The sequence below is a fragment of the Bufo gargarizans genome, chromosome 1 (genome assembly GCF_014858855.1).
Source record: "Bufo gargarizans isolate SCDJY-AF-19 chromosome 1, ASM1485885v1, whole genome shotgun sequence".
Lineage (NCBI taxonomy): Eukaryota > Metazoa > Chordata > Amphibia > Anura > Bufonidae > Bufo > Bufo gargarizans.
Genome location: NC_058080.1, coordinates 464,479,963 through 464,495,556, shown reverse-complemented (window position 1 = coordinate 464,495,556; position 15,594 = coordinate 464,479,963). Strand labels below are relative to the sequence as shown.

Here is a 15,594-nt window from a genome sequence, read left to right as displayed (position 1 = left end):
ATACATGGTTCATTCCCATGGTTAAGGCCACCTTGCAATCCAGCAGTGGTGGCCGTGCTTGCACACTGTAGGAAAAAGCGCAGGCTTCTCTGGTGGCTGGCATCGGGGGAGTGCACAATATTCCAGCATTTTTTTCTATATTGTTTAAGCAGGACCACCGGTGCTGGATTACAGGGTGGTCGTAAACCATGGAAACGAGAAATGTATAATGTGATGGAGAAATTAATCTAGCCAGCAAAGGAGGCAATATGTGCTCTATGTCGGCCTGCTGGAGGCAGTGGAGGCTGCCCTATATACCTGTATAGTACAGCAGCAATATAGAACGACCTCACAGCTTGTACCTGGAAGCCGGCCATTCACTTCTACAACACAGTTGAAAAGTGGCCAGCCCGAGCACTAATATGCATATGTGCAGGCAATCAGACTAATCACACAACCATAGGAAATAAGGGTCAATTGTGGTTACAAACAAAATGGCTACCCAATATTAAGCAATTAAATAGAACAAAAATGGTGGGTGACCATAATTATTTTTTTTTTAAATCAGATCATTTTTTATTGAACATTTTACAATGTAACTACACGTTTTATCATATTACGTACAAGGATGACATAGAGACATGCTGTCCATACGGCTAATAACGAAAAGGACGCCAATCTATGTGTAGTAAACAGATTACAATCCAACCCCCCCACCCCTCCCATCCCACCCCACCCAACCTGCAAGATTCAAAAGGCACATTGTTAAACACTTCTATTCAGACGTCGAAACGACAGCCATGGATCCCACAATTTTTCAAATTTCGCTGGGCATCCACGCTTCTGGTATACCATCCGTTCATAACTCAGCATCATGTCAACCGCACTTAAGAATTCGCCTAGCGTTGGCGGCGCTGTCTGTATCCAATGTAGGGCGATTAATTTCCTAGCAACATACAACACTCTACCTATAGCTATTTTATGCACCTGACCGGTGGCCAATTCAGAGACATATCCCAACACACACACTTTCGGGTCAGAGGGTATTCGTACTTTGTAAACGTCCTGTGTCGTCTGACGTACCAACTCCCAGTATCTCCCTAACCTTTCGCACGTCCACATCATATGCAACAAATCTGCAGACACCACAGAGCATCTTGGACATTCATCCGTGGGTCTAAACCCTATACGGAACAAAAAAAACGGTGTTTTGTAGACTCTATGGACAATAAACAGCTGCGAGAGTTTACGCCCTTCACTCAAGGAAGAGAGAGGTATCGCCTCCAGTATGTCAGACCACTGGTTGTCAGTTAATTCGCCAACATCTTTTTCCCATTTACTTTTAGCCGCAAGCGGATGTGACATTAGAAACTTATCAAGCAACATCTTGTATATACAGGAAATCATACCGCTCCTCGCCCCCCTGGACAGAATCAGGTGCAATGCAGCATCTCTCCCCGCCACCATAGTTGTACCTTTAAATGTGGAGTTGTAAGCGTGTCTCACCTGAAGGTACTTATAAAAGTGAGTTCTAGGCAGTTCATACTTCTCCTGAAATCTGGCAAATGACATGAACTTCTTTTCCTCTAAAAGATGTCCCAGCCTCAGAATACCCTTCCTTTTCCATGCCCCAAACTCAGACAGGGAAAGGAATTCCGGCAGCACAGGATTATCCCACAGTGGAGTGTATTCCGTATTGCCGAAAACCCCCCTCAGGAGCTTGACCCTATTCCACACGGATTGCATCAAATGTCCCAAATCACCCATCGGACCACTCCTTCCAGCCCCCTTAGTCTCAAGGATTAGCAGTAGGTCACTAGAGGACAAGCAATACTTAAACAACTGACACGACATCTCACTCGACTCCAGTTCCATCCACCCCTTAAAATGTTGGCATTGTGCCGCCAGGAAGTACACCCAGGGGTTTGGCACTGCAAGGCCCCCTTCCGTTTTAGGATATTGCAACGTTTCCAGCTTAATTCTCGGTTGCCCCTTCCGCCATATGAGCTCCCTGAAAGTAGCATTGATTGGAGCAAATTTGGACTTTGACAGCCAGACCGGGGAATTATGTAGAACATAGAGTAGCTGGGGCATCAACACCATTTTAATGAGATTTGCTCTTCCCGCCACTGACAGATATAATTTACACCATGCCTTAGTTTTATTACGAAATTTAACAACCAGCGGGTCAAAATTAAGGCGCCCAAAGTCTCGTATTCTCGGGGATATATGGATACCCAAGTACTTAAAGGTCGCTACACATGGAATACTTCTGTCTCGCACTGTCTGTGATTGCACTTGCCCGTCAAGCAGCATAATCGCCGACTTACTCCAGTTAATAGTCAGACCCGACAGATCCCTGAAGCAATCAATGATTTTCATAGCCGCTTCCAACGATGGACCAGTATCCCCCAGAAAAAGCAAAGTGTCGTCTGCATACATCGCCACTTTATTATCAACTGTCCCATATTGGAACCCCCGAATGTCCGTTGATTTCCGAATCGCTGCGGCCAATGGCTCAATCGCAACTGCAAATAGCAGAGGCGACAACGGGCACCCCTGTCTAGTACCCCGGCCCAGGCAGAACTTGGGGGACACCCCTCCATTCGCCCTGATACATGCTTTGGGTTTAGAATATAGCACCCGGACCCAGGATATATATTCATCTCCAAATCCCATATACGCCATAACTCTCCACAAGAATCGCCACTCAATGCTGTCAAAGGCCTTGGCCGCATCTAAAGAAAGGATAGCTCTATCTCCAACATTATCAGCTGGAAGTTGAATACTGGCAAACACTCTTCTAATATTAATTGACGTTGACTTCTGAGGCATGAAGCCAGTCTGGTCAGAGTGTATGATAGACAAAATCACTTTAGACAGACGCATGGCCAAGACCTTTGCAAGCAACTTAACATCAGCGGAGAGCAACGATATCGGTCTATATGAGTCAGGGAGAGAGTGATCCTTGTCTGGCTTAGGAATGACTACTATTACCGCCTCCTGCATGGACGGAGGCAACTCCCCCCTCTCCTTGGAATAATTTAATACCTTCAGAAGTTCCGGGAGCAGCACTTCCGAAAAGGACTTATAAACTTCCGCCGGAAGCCCATCTAAACCTGGAGCCTTGTCGTTGGCCATAGTAGCTAATGCCGCCTTCAATTCTTCCAACTCAATCGGCTCCTCTAATCGCATATTGTCTTCCCTGGAAAGCTTAGGGAGATTTAACGTGGCTAAAAAGATGTCAATATCCTCATCCGAGCATGTCACCCTAGAAGTATACAGAGAGGAGTAAAAATTATTCAGTATATTCAAAATGTTATCCGTATCACGCCTGAGGACGCCGCCAGCATCTAACAGGCCAGATATACATTGTGACCCTTGCTGCGCTTTTGCGATAACCGAGAGCATATGGCCTACACTCTCACCCTCAGTAAAAAATTGCTGCTTGTAAAACAGTCGTTTCCTCTCTGCTACCTCCAAAAGGTGACACCTCAACTCCTCCTGCCTAGCCTTCAAGGCATTGCTTGTCATGATAGAAGGATTTAACACAAAAGCTTCCTCCGCTATCCTCATATTATCCTGCTTCTGCCGATCAAGCTCTCTAGATTTAGATTTAATCCGACTGACTGTTTTAATAAAGGATCCTCTGAGGAAGGCCTTCATTGCATCCCAGACGACTGACGGAGACGCAGTCCCTTCATTTATACAAAAATATTCCCTAAGGGATTGAAGCATATCAGTCGGCTCACCCATCAGTTTTAACCAAAAGGCATTCAATCGCCAGCATCTAACCCCCGGCCTGGCTGTCACAGAGATGTCGAGGGCGATGCTAAATAAGGAGTGGTCAGATAGGGTCCTAGCAAGATATTCTGAGTTCTGTACAAACGGGAACATATGAGCATTTACCAGACCCAGATCTATACGCGACAGGGAGCCATAAGTCGAGGAGCAACACGAGTATTTCCTGTCCAGGGGGTGGGTCTCTCTCCATACATCAATCAGACCTAGTTCCCTCAGTATTCTTGCAAACAAGGTTTCACCCGTATTACTACCACTAGGTGTGATCTGGCATCTATCGAGCGAACTGTCAAGTACATTATTAAAATCTCCCACTATCAACATTGGAAGTTCAGAGAATTCTGCCATAAACTCCATAAGTTTCCTTAAAGGCACTGAGGAAAATGGTGGGGGTATATAGATTGTCGCTAGCACCATTCTTATCCCTTGGACCACACAATGCATTCCTATAAGGCTCCATTCACACGTCCGCAATGTGTTTTGCGGATACACGGATCCGCAAAACACGGAAAGCGGCAATGTGCGTTCCGCATTTTGCGGACCGCACATTGCCGACATAATAGAATATGCCTGTTCTTGTCCGCAATTGCGGACAAGAATAGGACATGTTCTATTTTTTTGCGGAAACGGAATCACGGATGCGGAAGTGCGGATCCGCAAATGTGGATGCGGACAGCACATTCCGTCTCCATAGAGAATGACTAGGTCCGCACCCTTTCCGCAAAATTGCGGAAAGGATGCGGACCCATTTTGCGGACGTGTGAATGGAGCCTAAACCTTCCCTCTTCATCCACACATTCCCTGAGACATTCAAATATGATATTCTTATGGACTAGGATACTAACCCCTCTGGAATGCGAGGAGAAGACGGAATGCACAGAATAACCCAGCCACGGCTTTTGCATGACATGTATAGATTGTTTGGTCACATGCGTTTCTTGCAAGCATATTATTGCCGGCTGATATCTAGATAGGTACCGGAACAGACCGTGTCTCTTCGTAGCATCCGCCATTCCCCTCACATTCCAGCTAAGTATTCTCGTAACAGGTCCCATAAGAATGCATACATATATAAAAGTACATTTGAGATCTACACCTGTCCACCTCCCAACCGCTGCGGAAAAAAACACTGTTAATCATCAGATTACAGACTCCCCTCTCCTCCCTACTTTCCCCAACAGAATATACAAGGACTGTACGTTTCAGCATTTTAGAATTGCCAACAATAGCACCTTTGACAGTATTAACCCCCGCTAACCCCTTCCCCCCTCCCTCCCCCCACCCAACTAACCCTCCCCAGACAGTAAACATATGCAGCATAATTAGATTCAGTAATGAACTCGGGGCCAACATTGTGAACCTGGCCCAACAGCGCCTGAAGCAGCACAGCATCCAGCACGATACCGTACACAGGCACATTAAGAAGGTGGGGAGCAACCTCGGGCGTATGCTCTACCCACAAGGTGTCTCCAGCAACCGGCTAAAGACAAAAGAAAATGTCCACAACGGTGGGTGGACAGTCCCTGGGACTTCAAAACTTCAATCAGGAGCAGGAATGTCCAACAGTCTCAGGTGTCTGTTGATGGAATCCTAAGGCGACGCTCATTTTGATCCAGCCACTTGACCGCAGCATCCGAGTCCTCAAAGAACACCGCGGATCCAAACGCCACCACCCTGAGCCTGGCCGGGAACATCATGGAGTACTGTACTTGCAAATCTCTCAGCCTTCGTTTAATCTCCACAAAGCGAGCTCTCTTTTTCTGTACATCCGACGAATAGTCAGGGAACAGGGACACCTGAACTCCATTAATTTTTAAATCAGGATGAGACCTTGCAGCCCTCAGTATAGTGTCCCTGTCTCGATAGTGCAGGATTTTAGCCAGTATCGGACGTGGCGGACGTCCTGGCGGCAAAGGCCTGGTGGGGACCCTATGCGCTCGTTCAACAGCGTAAAGTGCAGAGAGTCCTCTATCGCGGAATTTTTCCGCGAGCCATTTCTCAATAAAATCAGTGGCCTCTGGGCCCTCAGACTTCTCAGGAATGCCCACCAGCCTTATATTATTGCGTCGAGAACGGTTTTCGAGGTCGTCGGTTTTAGCGTAGAGCGCCGCTATATCCTTTGACGCAGCCCGGCTCTCTCTCTGTAGGGTAACAGCCCCATCTTCCAGATCCGAGACCCTCCTCTCCACTTCTGAGGTGCGTTCAGCCACCTTATGCAGGTCATGATGGATAATGGACATGTCCGCTTTTAGACTTCCAATATTAATATTCATATTCTGGAGGGTGGCGTTACAGCTAGCAATAGCTGCCATCACATCTTTCAGGGTGGGCTCAGGGGCATTGATTACTGGCAGACACTTTCCAGTGCTGCACAGGCTAGCACTCGCCCCCTCCTCATGCTGAACTGGGGACTGCTGATCTTCTTTACAGGGGTTATCTTGCTCCCCTGAGCCTTCCTCCACTTGTGACAGGGTGCCCTCTCCTTCTCCCCACACAGGGCTGGGGAACTGGTGTGGCTTGTGAGCGAAGCGCTCCAGCCGCGCTGCCGCTCCCTGACTCACCGCCGCCCCCAGGTCAGGCCACTCTTCCTCCTCAGCGCCATCTTGGGATCGTGCCTCTCTGTCCTGCCGGCTCTGCGTTTTGCCTCTTTGCAGGCATGCTGATATTTCTCCGCACCGGACCGCTTCCTGGCTATGTCCCCTGCTCCTCTGGATGTGTGGAGGGTATATCGCCACCGTCGTGGGTATATTAGTCAGGATTCTTGCCGGAGCTAGTGCGGCGTGCGTCCTACTCCATGCGCCGCTAGGCTCCGCCCCCAACCATAATTATTGTACAATTAAATATTAGCCCAATAAGGACAATAAACAAACAATCGCACACACTGGTGCAGACACATATAACACACAATGGTGCAACCTCAAAATTGCTGAACCATACCACAGGAGTATTCTCTTAGGTAATTGACCCTTGATTAGGGTATAGTTGGGGATAGGAGGGGATCCACGTACTGGGTCTCTTCCCCTATAAGTCCCTACTACAATTACACTATCTATCCCTACACAGGGAGTGAAAAACGCTCACCCTCTGATTGCCTGCACATATGCATATTAGCGCTCGGGCTGGCCACTTTTTCCTCTTATCCCCAACTATACCCTAATCAAGGGTCAATTACCTCAGAGAATACTCCTGTGGCACGGTTCAGCAATTTTGAGGTTGCACCATTGTGTGTCACTGTGTGCGATTGTTTGTTTATTGTCCTACATGTGCAGGCAATGCACGATCTCGGTGACCTTGCCAACCGCACAGAAAAAAACACAGATAAATCTGTGCAAACTGCGGCAGCGGTTGCTGTAACTAATCGAAATAGAAGAGCAAGTAGAAACAATGCCTGGCAAATTATTAAAATTGTAAAAGTTTATAACTTTATATTTATATTACAGATGTAGTAGAGTTAACACACATGCTTTATGAGACGTGTTATCTAAACAAAATGAGTTAAGCAAACACCTTCAATTGCTTTTCAATGGCTTTTGTTTTAAGATAACGCGGTGAGTTAAGAGTTTGTGTTAACCCTGCTACATCTGTAGTTTAACTATGATCATCACTGAAAAGGCCTAAATTACCAAACACTCACGGCCCTAACATTTTTATTTGTTGGGCAACCATAACAATTTTTGCAACTATTTTTATGGATAGAGCTTATTAGTAATGTTTGAGAGTTCTTTTTCCTTTAGTTAACATTTAAAAATCTTTTTCAGACTAAAAATATGTTCTAAATATGAAAATTGACATCAAGAAAAATTATTAAAATGGGTTCCCTATTTTGTGATATATAATGTAAAGTTTCGCATAAACAAGTTGGCTACAGTGGAAGTTGGCATAGGCAATTTTTTTTCTTGTTTCTTATACTATATATTTGGCACAGAATCTGTCTCCAAAAAGGTCATTATTTTGCACTTTTCCACTGTAACTGAGACATCCAAGGAGCCCAGGAAAACATCCGCCTGTGGGGCATATGTGGGTCTTCTAAGGATCAGGAGCTCTGCTCTCCTCGAGAATACATTGTTATCTTGTGATCGCCAAATCAATGACTATGCACCGAGAAGAAAAAGCAGAAGTGGTAATAAGCTGTTTCTGTCTTCTCAGACAACCTGCTTCTGCTACATTGCAGGAGCTTTAACCCTTTAGGCCTAATGCACCTGGCCGTGGCTGTATTGCGGCCTGCAAACAGCGGGTCTGTAAAACACAGGCATCGGCAGTGTGCACCCAGCATCACGGATGAGGACCCATTCACTTGAATGGGTCCGCAATCCGGAAGGTCAGTGTGGTGGAACGGAGGCACAGAACCCCATGGAAGCACCACAGAGTGCTTCTATGATTTCTTTCCGTGCCTCCTGAGGATAGGTCATCAGTATAAAAACGTCGCATCATACATGTAGAGTGCATATTACTGCGTGGAAAAAAACGCAGCGTAGTACAGTACCAGAATAATGTATGAGATTGCAGAAATCTCATGTACATTTAGAACATTGTTTCCGTTCAGAAATAGACCTGTAGAGCTGATTTCCAAATCCAGAACATGTCAATTATGTTTGCGGTTTTAGCTGCGGATTTCACCCTTTTCCAATGAAAGGTAAGATCTGCAGCAAAACTAAATCTAAAATGGAATTAGAAATTGCGGATTTTAGTGCGGATATGTTGCAGAAATGCACATGAATCCGCCAGGAATTTTGTGCGGCTCCGGTGTACAATCAGCCTATTTGTGTACAGACGGCCTTAAAGGGCATCTGTCAGCAGATTTGTACCTATGAAACTGACTGACCTGTTACATGTGCACTTGGCAGCTGATGACATCTGTGTTGTTCCCATGTTCATATGTGCCTTCAGCTGCCAAGTGCACATGTAACAGATCAGCCAGTTTAAGGCCCCTTTCACACGAGCGAGTATTCCGCGCGGGTGCGATGCGTGAGTTGAACTGAACTGAATCCTGACCCATTCATTTCTATGGGGCTGTTCACATGAGCGGTGATTTTCACGCATCACTTATGCGTTGCATGAAAATCGCAGCATGCTCCTCTTTGTGCGTTGCGGTGCGATAATCCACGCAACACAGGCCCCATAGAAGTGAATGGGGTTGCGTGAAAATCGCAAGCATCCGCAAGCAAGTGCGGATGCGGTGCGATTTTCACGCATGGGTTCTAGGTGACAGTCTATTCACTGTATTATTTTCCCTTATAACATGGTTATAAGGGAAAATAATAGCATTCTGACTACAGAATGCATAGTATAATAGTGCTGGAAGGGTTAAAAAAATAAAAAAGTTAACTCACCTTATCCTCTTGTTCGCGTAGTTCGTTCCCGGTCTGTTCTTTGCTAGCTGTGGGCTTGGGCTAAAGGACCTTTGATGACGTCAGATCACATGCTCCATCACCATGGTGATGGACCATGTGATTGGAGCATGTGATCTGACGTCACCACAGGTCATTCAGCCCAAGCCCACAGCTAGCAAAGAACAGACCGGGAACGAACTACGCGAACAAGAGGATAAGGTGAGTTAACTTTTTTATTCTTTTAACCCTTCCAGCACTATTAGACTATGCATTCTGTAGTCAGAATGCTATTATTTTCCCTTATAACCATGTTATAAGAGAAAATAATACAATCTTTAGAACATCAATCCCAAGCCCGAACTTCTGTGAAAAAGTTCGGGTTTGGGTAACAAACATGCGCGATTTTTCTCACGCGAGTGCAAAACGCATGACAATGTTTTGCACTCGCGTGGAAAAATTGCGCATTTTCCCGCAACGCACCCGGGCGTCATGGCAAAAAACATGACGCCCGTGTGAAAGAGGCCTAAGAGGTGCAAAACTGCTGACAGATGCCCTTTAAATGATGTTTCCAGCCAATCAAGTCAGTAAAACAACTTTTGCAATGTAGGGACCATTAAAAAGCCAGCTCTGCTGAGGTTCAGATCTATTGTAGTCTAATGTATATGACCATAACAGTCCTCAAATGATGCATGTACCCTGTGAGGTTCACTGGTGTCTTCACTGTAATAACATCAAATGAATGCAGATAATGAGCATTTAAAGGCGTCCATACACATTAGATGCTTGGGTGGTCTTGGTGAAATCAAAGAGTTCATCTAAGGTGTGTTGGGGCTCCCCGACTTTCCGCCAGTGGCAGATAACATGTTCTAATGGGACATAAGCTGCAGAGCATGCATGTGTATAGAGGGTTTGAGAGGAATAACTTGGCAGACAGCTATGGTATGGCCACCTTAGGGAACAAAGTCCCATGTCTTAGATTAATATTCTATGGACAATTTACAGTACACTATCACATGAATACAGCTCAATATTTCACTATAAATGCCTTTTAATATTGGCTGTTGCTCTCCGCTTGGTATAACCTCCCATACAAAGGTCTATGGGAAGCTGTATGAATCTGATATTTCACCAATGTTTCCACTTTTAGGTATCTTACAGAGAGAGGAGATGCTGTTGCTAAAGCTTCTAAAGAGACACATGTGGTAAGAAGTTTTACTAGTTTTTTATCTTACATAATCTAATAATCTGTATTGAGAGACTGTACAATTTCCCAATGTAACTGAACAAAGAACAACAAGATGATACAGATAACACACAGCGCAGTTCCCCTGTAGAAAGATTCTCTGATAAGGCGGAAGCATACTGCTGAAGATCCTAAATCAGGCATCCTCAAACTGCGGCCCTCCAGCTGTTGCAAAACTACAACTCCCAGCATGCCCGAACAGACTACAGGTATAAGTCTACAGCAGGGCATTGTGGGAGTTGTAGTTTTACAACAGCTGGAGGGCCGCAGTTTGAGGATGCCTGTCCTAAATGCATCAGTTTACATGGGACAACACAGCAGCAGATTGTTGGGAAGGAGGCGTTCCTTCCCGACAACCGCCTGCTCGCTGGTGGAGGTGACCGCTGCATTTACATGCAGCAATCTCCTCCACAGTATGGGGAGGAGCGATCACTAATGCCATCGCTCGTCTCCATACTGACTAGTTGCTTGCCCGCAGCAGATCGCGTTTACAGTGCATGATCTGCTGCCGCAAACGATTATTTTAGTAACCGCACAAATTATTTATTACCCGATGAATGAGCGTTTCACAAGGGTGTCTTCGCGGATACAGATGTGTGAATAAGGCCTTTGTCAGTATTGAACCGATCAAATAATTTCAATGCATCATGGGGTGATCGGTGGCACCCTTACACAGGGCGATTATTGGAATTAGTTTTCTGCCCTGATCGTTGCCCCATATAAAGGGACCTTTAGTCGTGAAAGTGCAGGTACGCTGTAAGTTATTTCTGCATTTTATTATGATACTGTATTATGAGCACTTTCTTTTCTCATCCCAGATGGATTACAGAGCTCTGGTTCATGACAAAGATGAAGGTGCATTTGTAGATCTTAAACTAGCTCTGATTGATGTGAGGAACATTTACGTAAGTTTATGCAACTACTTATCTGATCTGTGTTCAATATAATAGTATGGTGCCAAAAACAAAAGGGGCACATTTATTAAGACTGGCGTTTTAGACGACTGCCTTAATAACCCCTATACCTGGAGGTGAATCCGCCGGAGTTAAGAAGAGGCGCCGGCCTCTACATAACTTCAGCAGATCCTCCACCACTTCTAAATGTAAGACAGCTTCCCTTCTTACATTTAGAACATTTTCTATGCCTAAAACAGGAGTACAAAATGGTAAATGAGAAGGGCCTACTGGCCTGTCCCCTTCCCCGTCCCCTTTTTTAGACCTGGCGTGAGAGGGAAGAACTTGCAGATTGTGGCGCAAAGAAAATACACTTAATTTAGGCGTATTTCTGTTTGATAAATGACCCTCACAATATTGCAAAGCACCCAGTGAAACTCCAGTGTTGGGATTGTGAGGCCTGACAATCGGTCCCCCTACAATCAGAAAGTGATGCCATATACTAGACAGATCACTGAAATCATGCTGGCACTGCTCCTGTATGAAACTACTCACATGGGGATCAGCTCGTCATCGGTCCCTTCATGGTACTCAATAACAGATTATGCCAATAGTACAGTTTATAGGGAAAAACGTGGCACCATCCAATGCAAAATTCTGTTATTAAAACATGGCCACTGGATGCAGACAAACATTGGGTAAATGCCATTTTACATGGCTTGATGCTGCCTCCAGGCCCTAGCATGCTTGCAGATCCTACCTCTTTATATACAAAATAATAGGTACAATACCTAAATATAAAAGTAAATGGAGCTGGATCCCACATATAACAAGCAGTGTCAGTATACACTAAAATTAGATGCTATATTCTAGACTTATGTCATACTTTCTATAGGAATAATACAAGGGAAAATGAGAGGGGTGGACTGGCTGCTGTGTGCGCTTATGCTCAATCTCCCCCATTTTTCTTTGATCCTGTAACGCTACGGGCAATTCAAAAGGAGTTAGGATCCGCAATACACCTGGCCGGCACCTCCATAGAACTGCCTATAATAGGACATTAAAAGAAACATGGAGGGATACGCACTTTAGGCTAATGCATAATGCCATTTACGCTTTTAACCTACCATCGGTTCCCAGTAGACGTGACAGGCTCACCAGTTGCCCAAAATGTATTACGCCGCACACTGATCTTTTCCATGGTCTATGGACCTGGCCCCAAATCCATAATTTATGGAGACAGGTAGCTCAGGTATCTAGAGATGTCTGCAACATTGTAGTCCCACTTACTCCCATTATATTTTTGTTCCATTACTGGGAGGAAACGGAGGATGGGGTCTCCATGGAACGTAGGTTGGCAGCTCTTTTTCATGCAATATGCATGGTAACTAAAAGGAGCATATTACAACACTGGTTACAGTCCTCAATTCCCACAACATTCTAAACTGCCTAAAAGATCTATTGGCCTTAGAATGTAGCGAGGCGGAAAGAAGTAAAGGGAGGCAAGTTTCTGAAAAGATGGCGGGGTTTTCTGACACAATTCTTGTCTGACTCTGAAATGGAGAATATAATGAAACCCCTCACTCTTACGCAATGGTACTTAAAGGAGCAGCTGAAAGGGACGTTAGGCCGTTTAGCACAATGATAATCAGTTTACATTGGTACAGGGAAAAATGTATATGTTTGAGCATAAAATCTTTCGCTTTTTCTGTCTTGATATATGGAATATGCCAAGTTGTATTTTGGTTCTCAAGCAGGATATTTAGGTTAAATAATGTTGGGGGGCTAGGGAAGGAGGGGGGTTCGGGAGAAGGGAGGGGGATGGGGGGGAAGGCGGTTTTGGGAAAAAGAGCGGGGGGGGGGGGATGGGGAACATATTGTATGGATCACTTACTCTCGAGTAAATGGTACACAAAACCATCAACCTGTTTTCATGTAAAAATGTCTTTTACTGATATGATATGTAACCTCTAAGATATTTTGTCATGTCTTTTACCGAAATAAAATTTTGTTTAAAAAAAAATAAAAATGAATAGGACATGCTCTATTTTCTTGCGGAGCTGCGGACCGGAAGATTGGGGCCGCACTCCGGAAATGCGGATGCGGAGAGCACATAGTGTGCTCTCCGCATCTCTTCCGGCCCCATAGAGAATGAATGGGTCCGCACCCGTTCCGGATTTTTGCAGAACGGATGCGGACCCATTCTACGGACATCTGAATGGAGCCTTAACAAACAGAGCTATTTTCTGTACTAATATACTGTATATATTAGATTCTACAAGTCATAAGTGAGGGCTTCTGTCACTAGATTCACTGTAGTGAAACAAGCTGACCTGCAATATTTGTGCAGGTCATTAGACGCTAGGGGGCGTTGCAGTTACTTCTAGGCTCTGTCCTCCCTGCTGCTGCCACGCCCCCTGCACTTTGATTGACAGGGCCAGGCTATGTAAATGTCATCACTCCTGGCTTTGACTTCTCCTACTCTCGCACCTTTGCCGTACGCTTTAGTACCTGGCTCAGGCGCAGTACAAAGAAAGGCTTGCCCGCAATTCTCCTCTGTACTGTCCTGAAGGGCACAGCAAAGGCACGAGACTAGGAGACGTCAGGGCCAGGTGTGATGGCGTTTTCACTGCCTGGCCCTGTCAAAGTGCAGAGGGTGCGACAGCTGCAGAGATAGCTGAGCTCTAGGAGCAACGGCAATGCCAACATTGCTCCTAGAGGGCCATTTGCATATATGAAAACATTTTTCTCAGAAATAAGGCCACAGATGGGGATGGAACCAAGTCCGCTAGCTTCTGATGACCTGCGCACATGTCGCAGGTCAGCCTGTTTCACCACAATGATTCTCTCTAAATAGATAAAATATATACTGATCATGTCACAGTATTTATACCACATAATATCTGCATTTCTTTCAGATTGAAATATTTGATATAATTCTGAAGAATTTTGAGAAAATAACCAACCCTAAAGGAGAAGATACAAATACAATGTACTAACGTTAGTATCTTACCTGGTATCTGGTACTACACAACTCATCGTTTTCCCTCGGATCCTCGGAATCATATTTCCCTCTGCACTCAGTACAGCAAAGTTGTAACAATAAAATAAGAAGGCCGTGGTCCTGTGTTTCCTTTCATATTGTTAACAGTGAATTCTTTAGAATATACAATGTGTTCTATGCTTGCTAGTTTGTAGCTACAGTGGATATTAAAGGGATTCTGTCACCTCCTTTTACCATTTTAAGCTGGCACCATCGCTATGTTGACTAAAGTAGCTTATTTCCAGGACTCTTCTTTTTACTTTATTTTGTTTAGTAGTTTTGATGTAAAAGCGATTTTTATGTTATGCTAATTAGAGTCCAAGGTGCCCAGAGGGGCGTTTTTCTCACTCTCCAGTGCCCAGTGACGCCTCCTGATCATCAAATAACCTCCCACAGCCCGGCAAACGGTTCCGCCCCCTCCCCACGTCATAGTGTACCTTATAGAAATGCCCCGTCCTTCTTCCTGTCTGCGGCCAGAAAACTCGTGCAGGCGCAATACCGCCTGCGGCCTGCGCGATCATCAACGTCCTGAGGGCAACAGCGCTCAGGTCAGATCACTGGGCTCGGCGCATTCCCAGTGAGACTTTTGAGGCTGTTGCCCTCAGGAGGTTGATGATCGCGCAGGCGCAGAGTTTTCTGGCCGCAGACAGGAAGAAGGACGGGGCATTTCTATAAGGTACACTATGACGTGGGGAGGGGGCGGAACCGTTTGCCGGGCTGTGGGAGGTTATTTGATGATCAGGAGGCGTCACTGGGCACCGGAGAGTGAGAAAAACGCCCCTCTGGGCACCTTGGACCCTAATTAGCATAACATAAAAATCGCTTTTACATCAAAACTACTAAACGAAATAAAGTAAAAAGAAGAGTCCTGGAAATAAGCTACTTTAGTCAACATAGCGATGGTGCCAGCTTAAAATCGTAAAAGCAGGTGACAGAATCCCTTTAAGGGGTCATTAGTGTGACCCCTTAAAGGTACAGTGACAATTTTTGGCGCATGGAAAATCTGCATCATTTACGTTAACAGAAAAATGGTTGAGATTTCAATTTTTTTTTATTTTTTTTAACGCAAACTGCACACAATGTGACACTCGATGTGGATTTTAAATTTGCAGCATGTCAATATGCACTGTAGATGTCCAGCATAGATTTCACCCTTTAGAATTCTGCTGGAGTACTCATGTGAAGGGGAGAACGAAAAGGCCTTAGGGCTCATACACACAGCCGTTGATCTCCCGGTCCCCAATGCATGGGCAACATCCGTGCAGATTCCAGACCCATTCAACTTGAATGGGTCCTTGGTCTGTC

The 15,594-nt window shown here is 45.3% G+C and overlaps 1 protein-coding gene across 2 annotated transcripts in view; it reads left to right on the top strand.

Moving 5' to 3' along the window:
• Positions 1 to 14,367, top strand: part of PSME2 (proteasome activator subunit 2) — a 57,492-nt gene extending 43,125 nt beyond the window's left edge. For both annotated transcript variants that reach the window (XM_044273111.1, XM_044273102.1), the window contains exons 9-11: positions 10,258 to 10,312; positions 11,172 to 11,258; positions 14,165 to 14,367. In XM_044273111.1, the coding sequence (XP_044129046.1) occupies positions 10,258 to 10,312; positions 11,172 to 11,258; positions 14,165 to 14,245 (223 nt within the window). In that variant the 3' untranslated portion in view covers positions 14,246 to 14,367. The remainder of the gene's footprint in view (positions 1 to 10,257; positions 10,313 to 11,171; positions 11,259 to 14,164) is intronic.
• Positions 14,368 to 15,594: the final 1,227 nt, after the last annotated feature.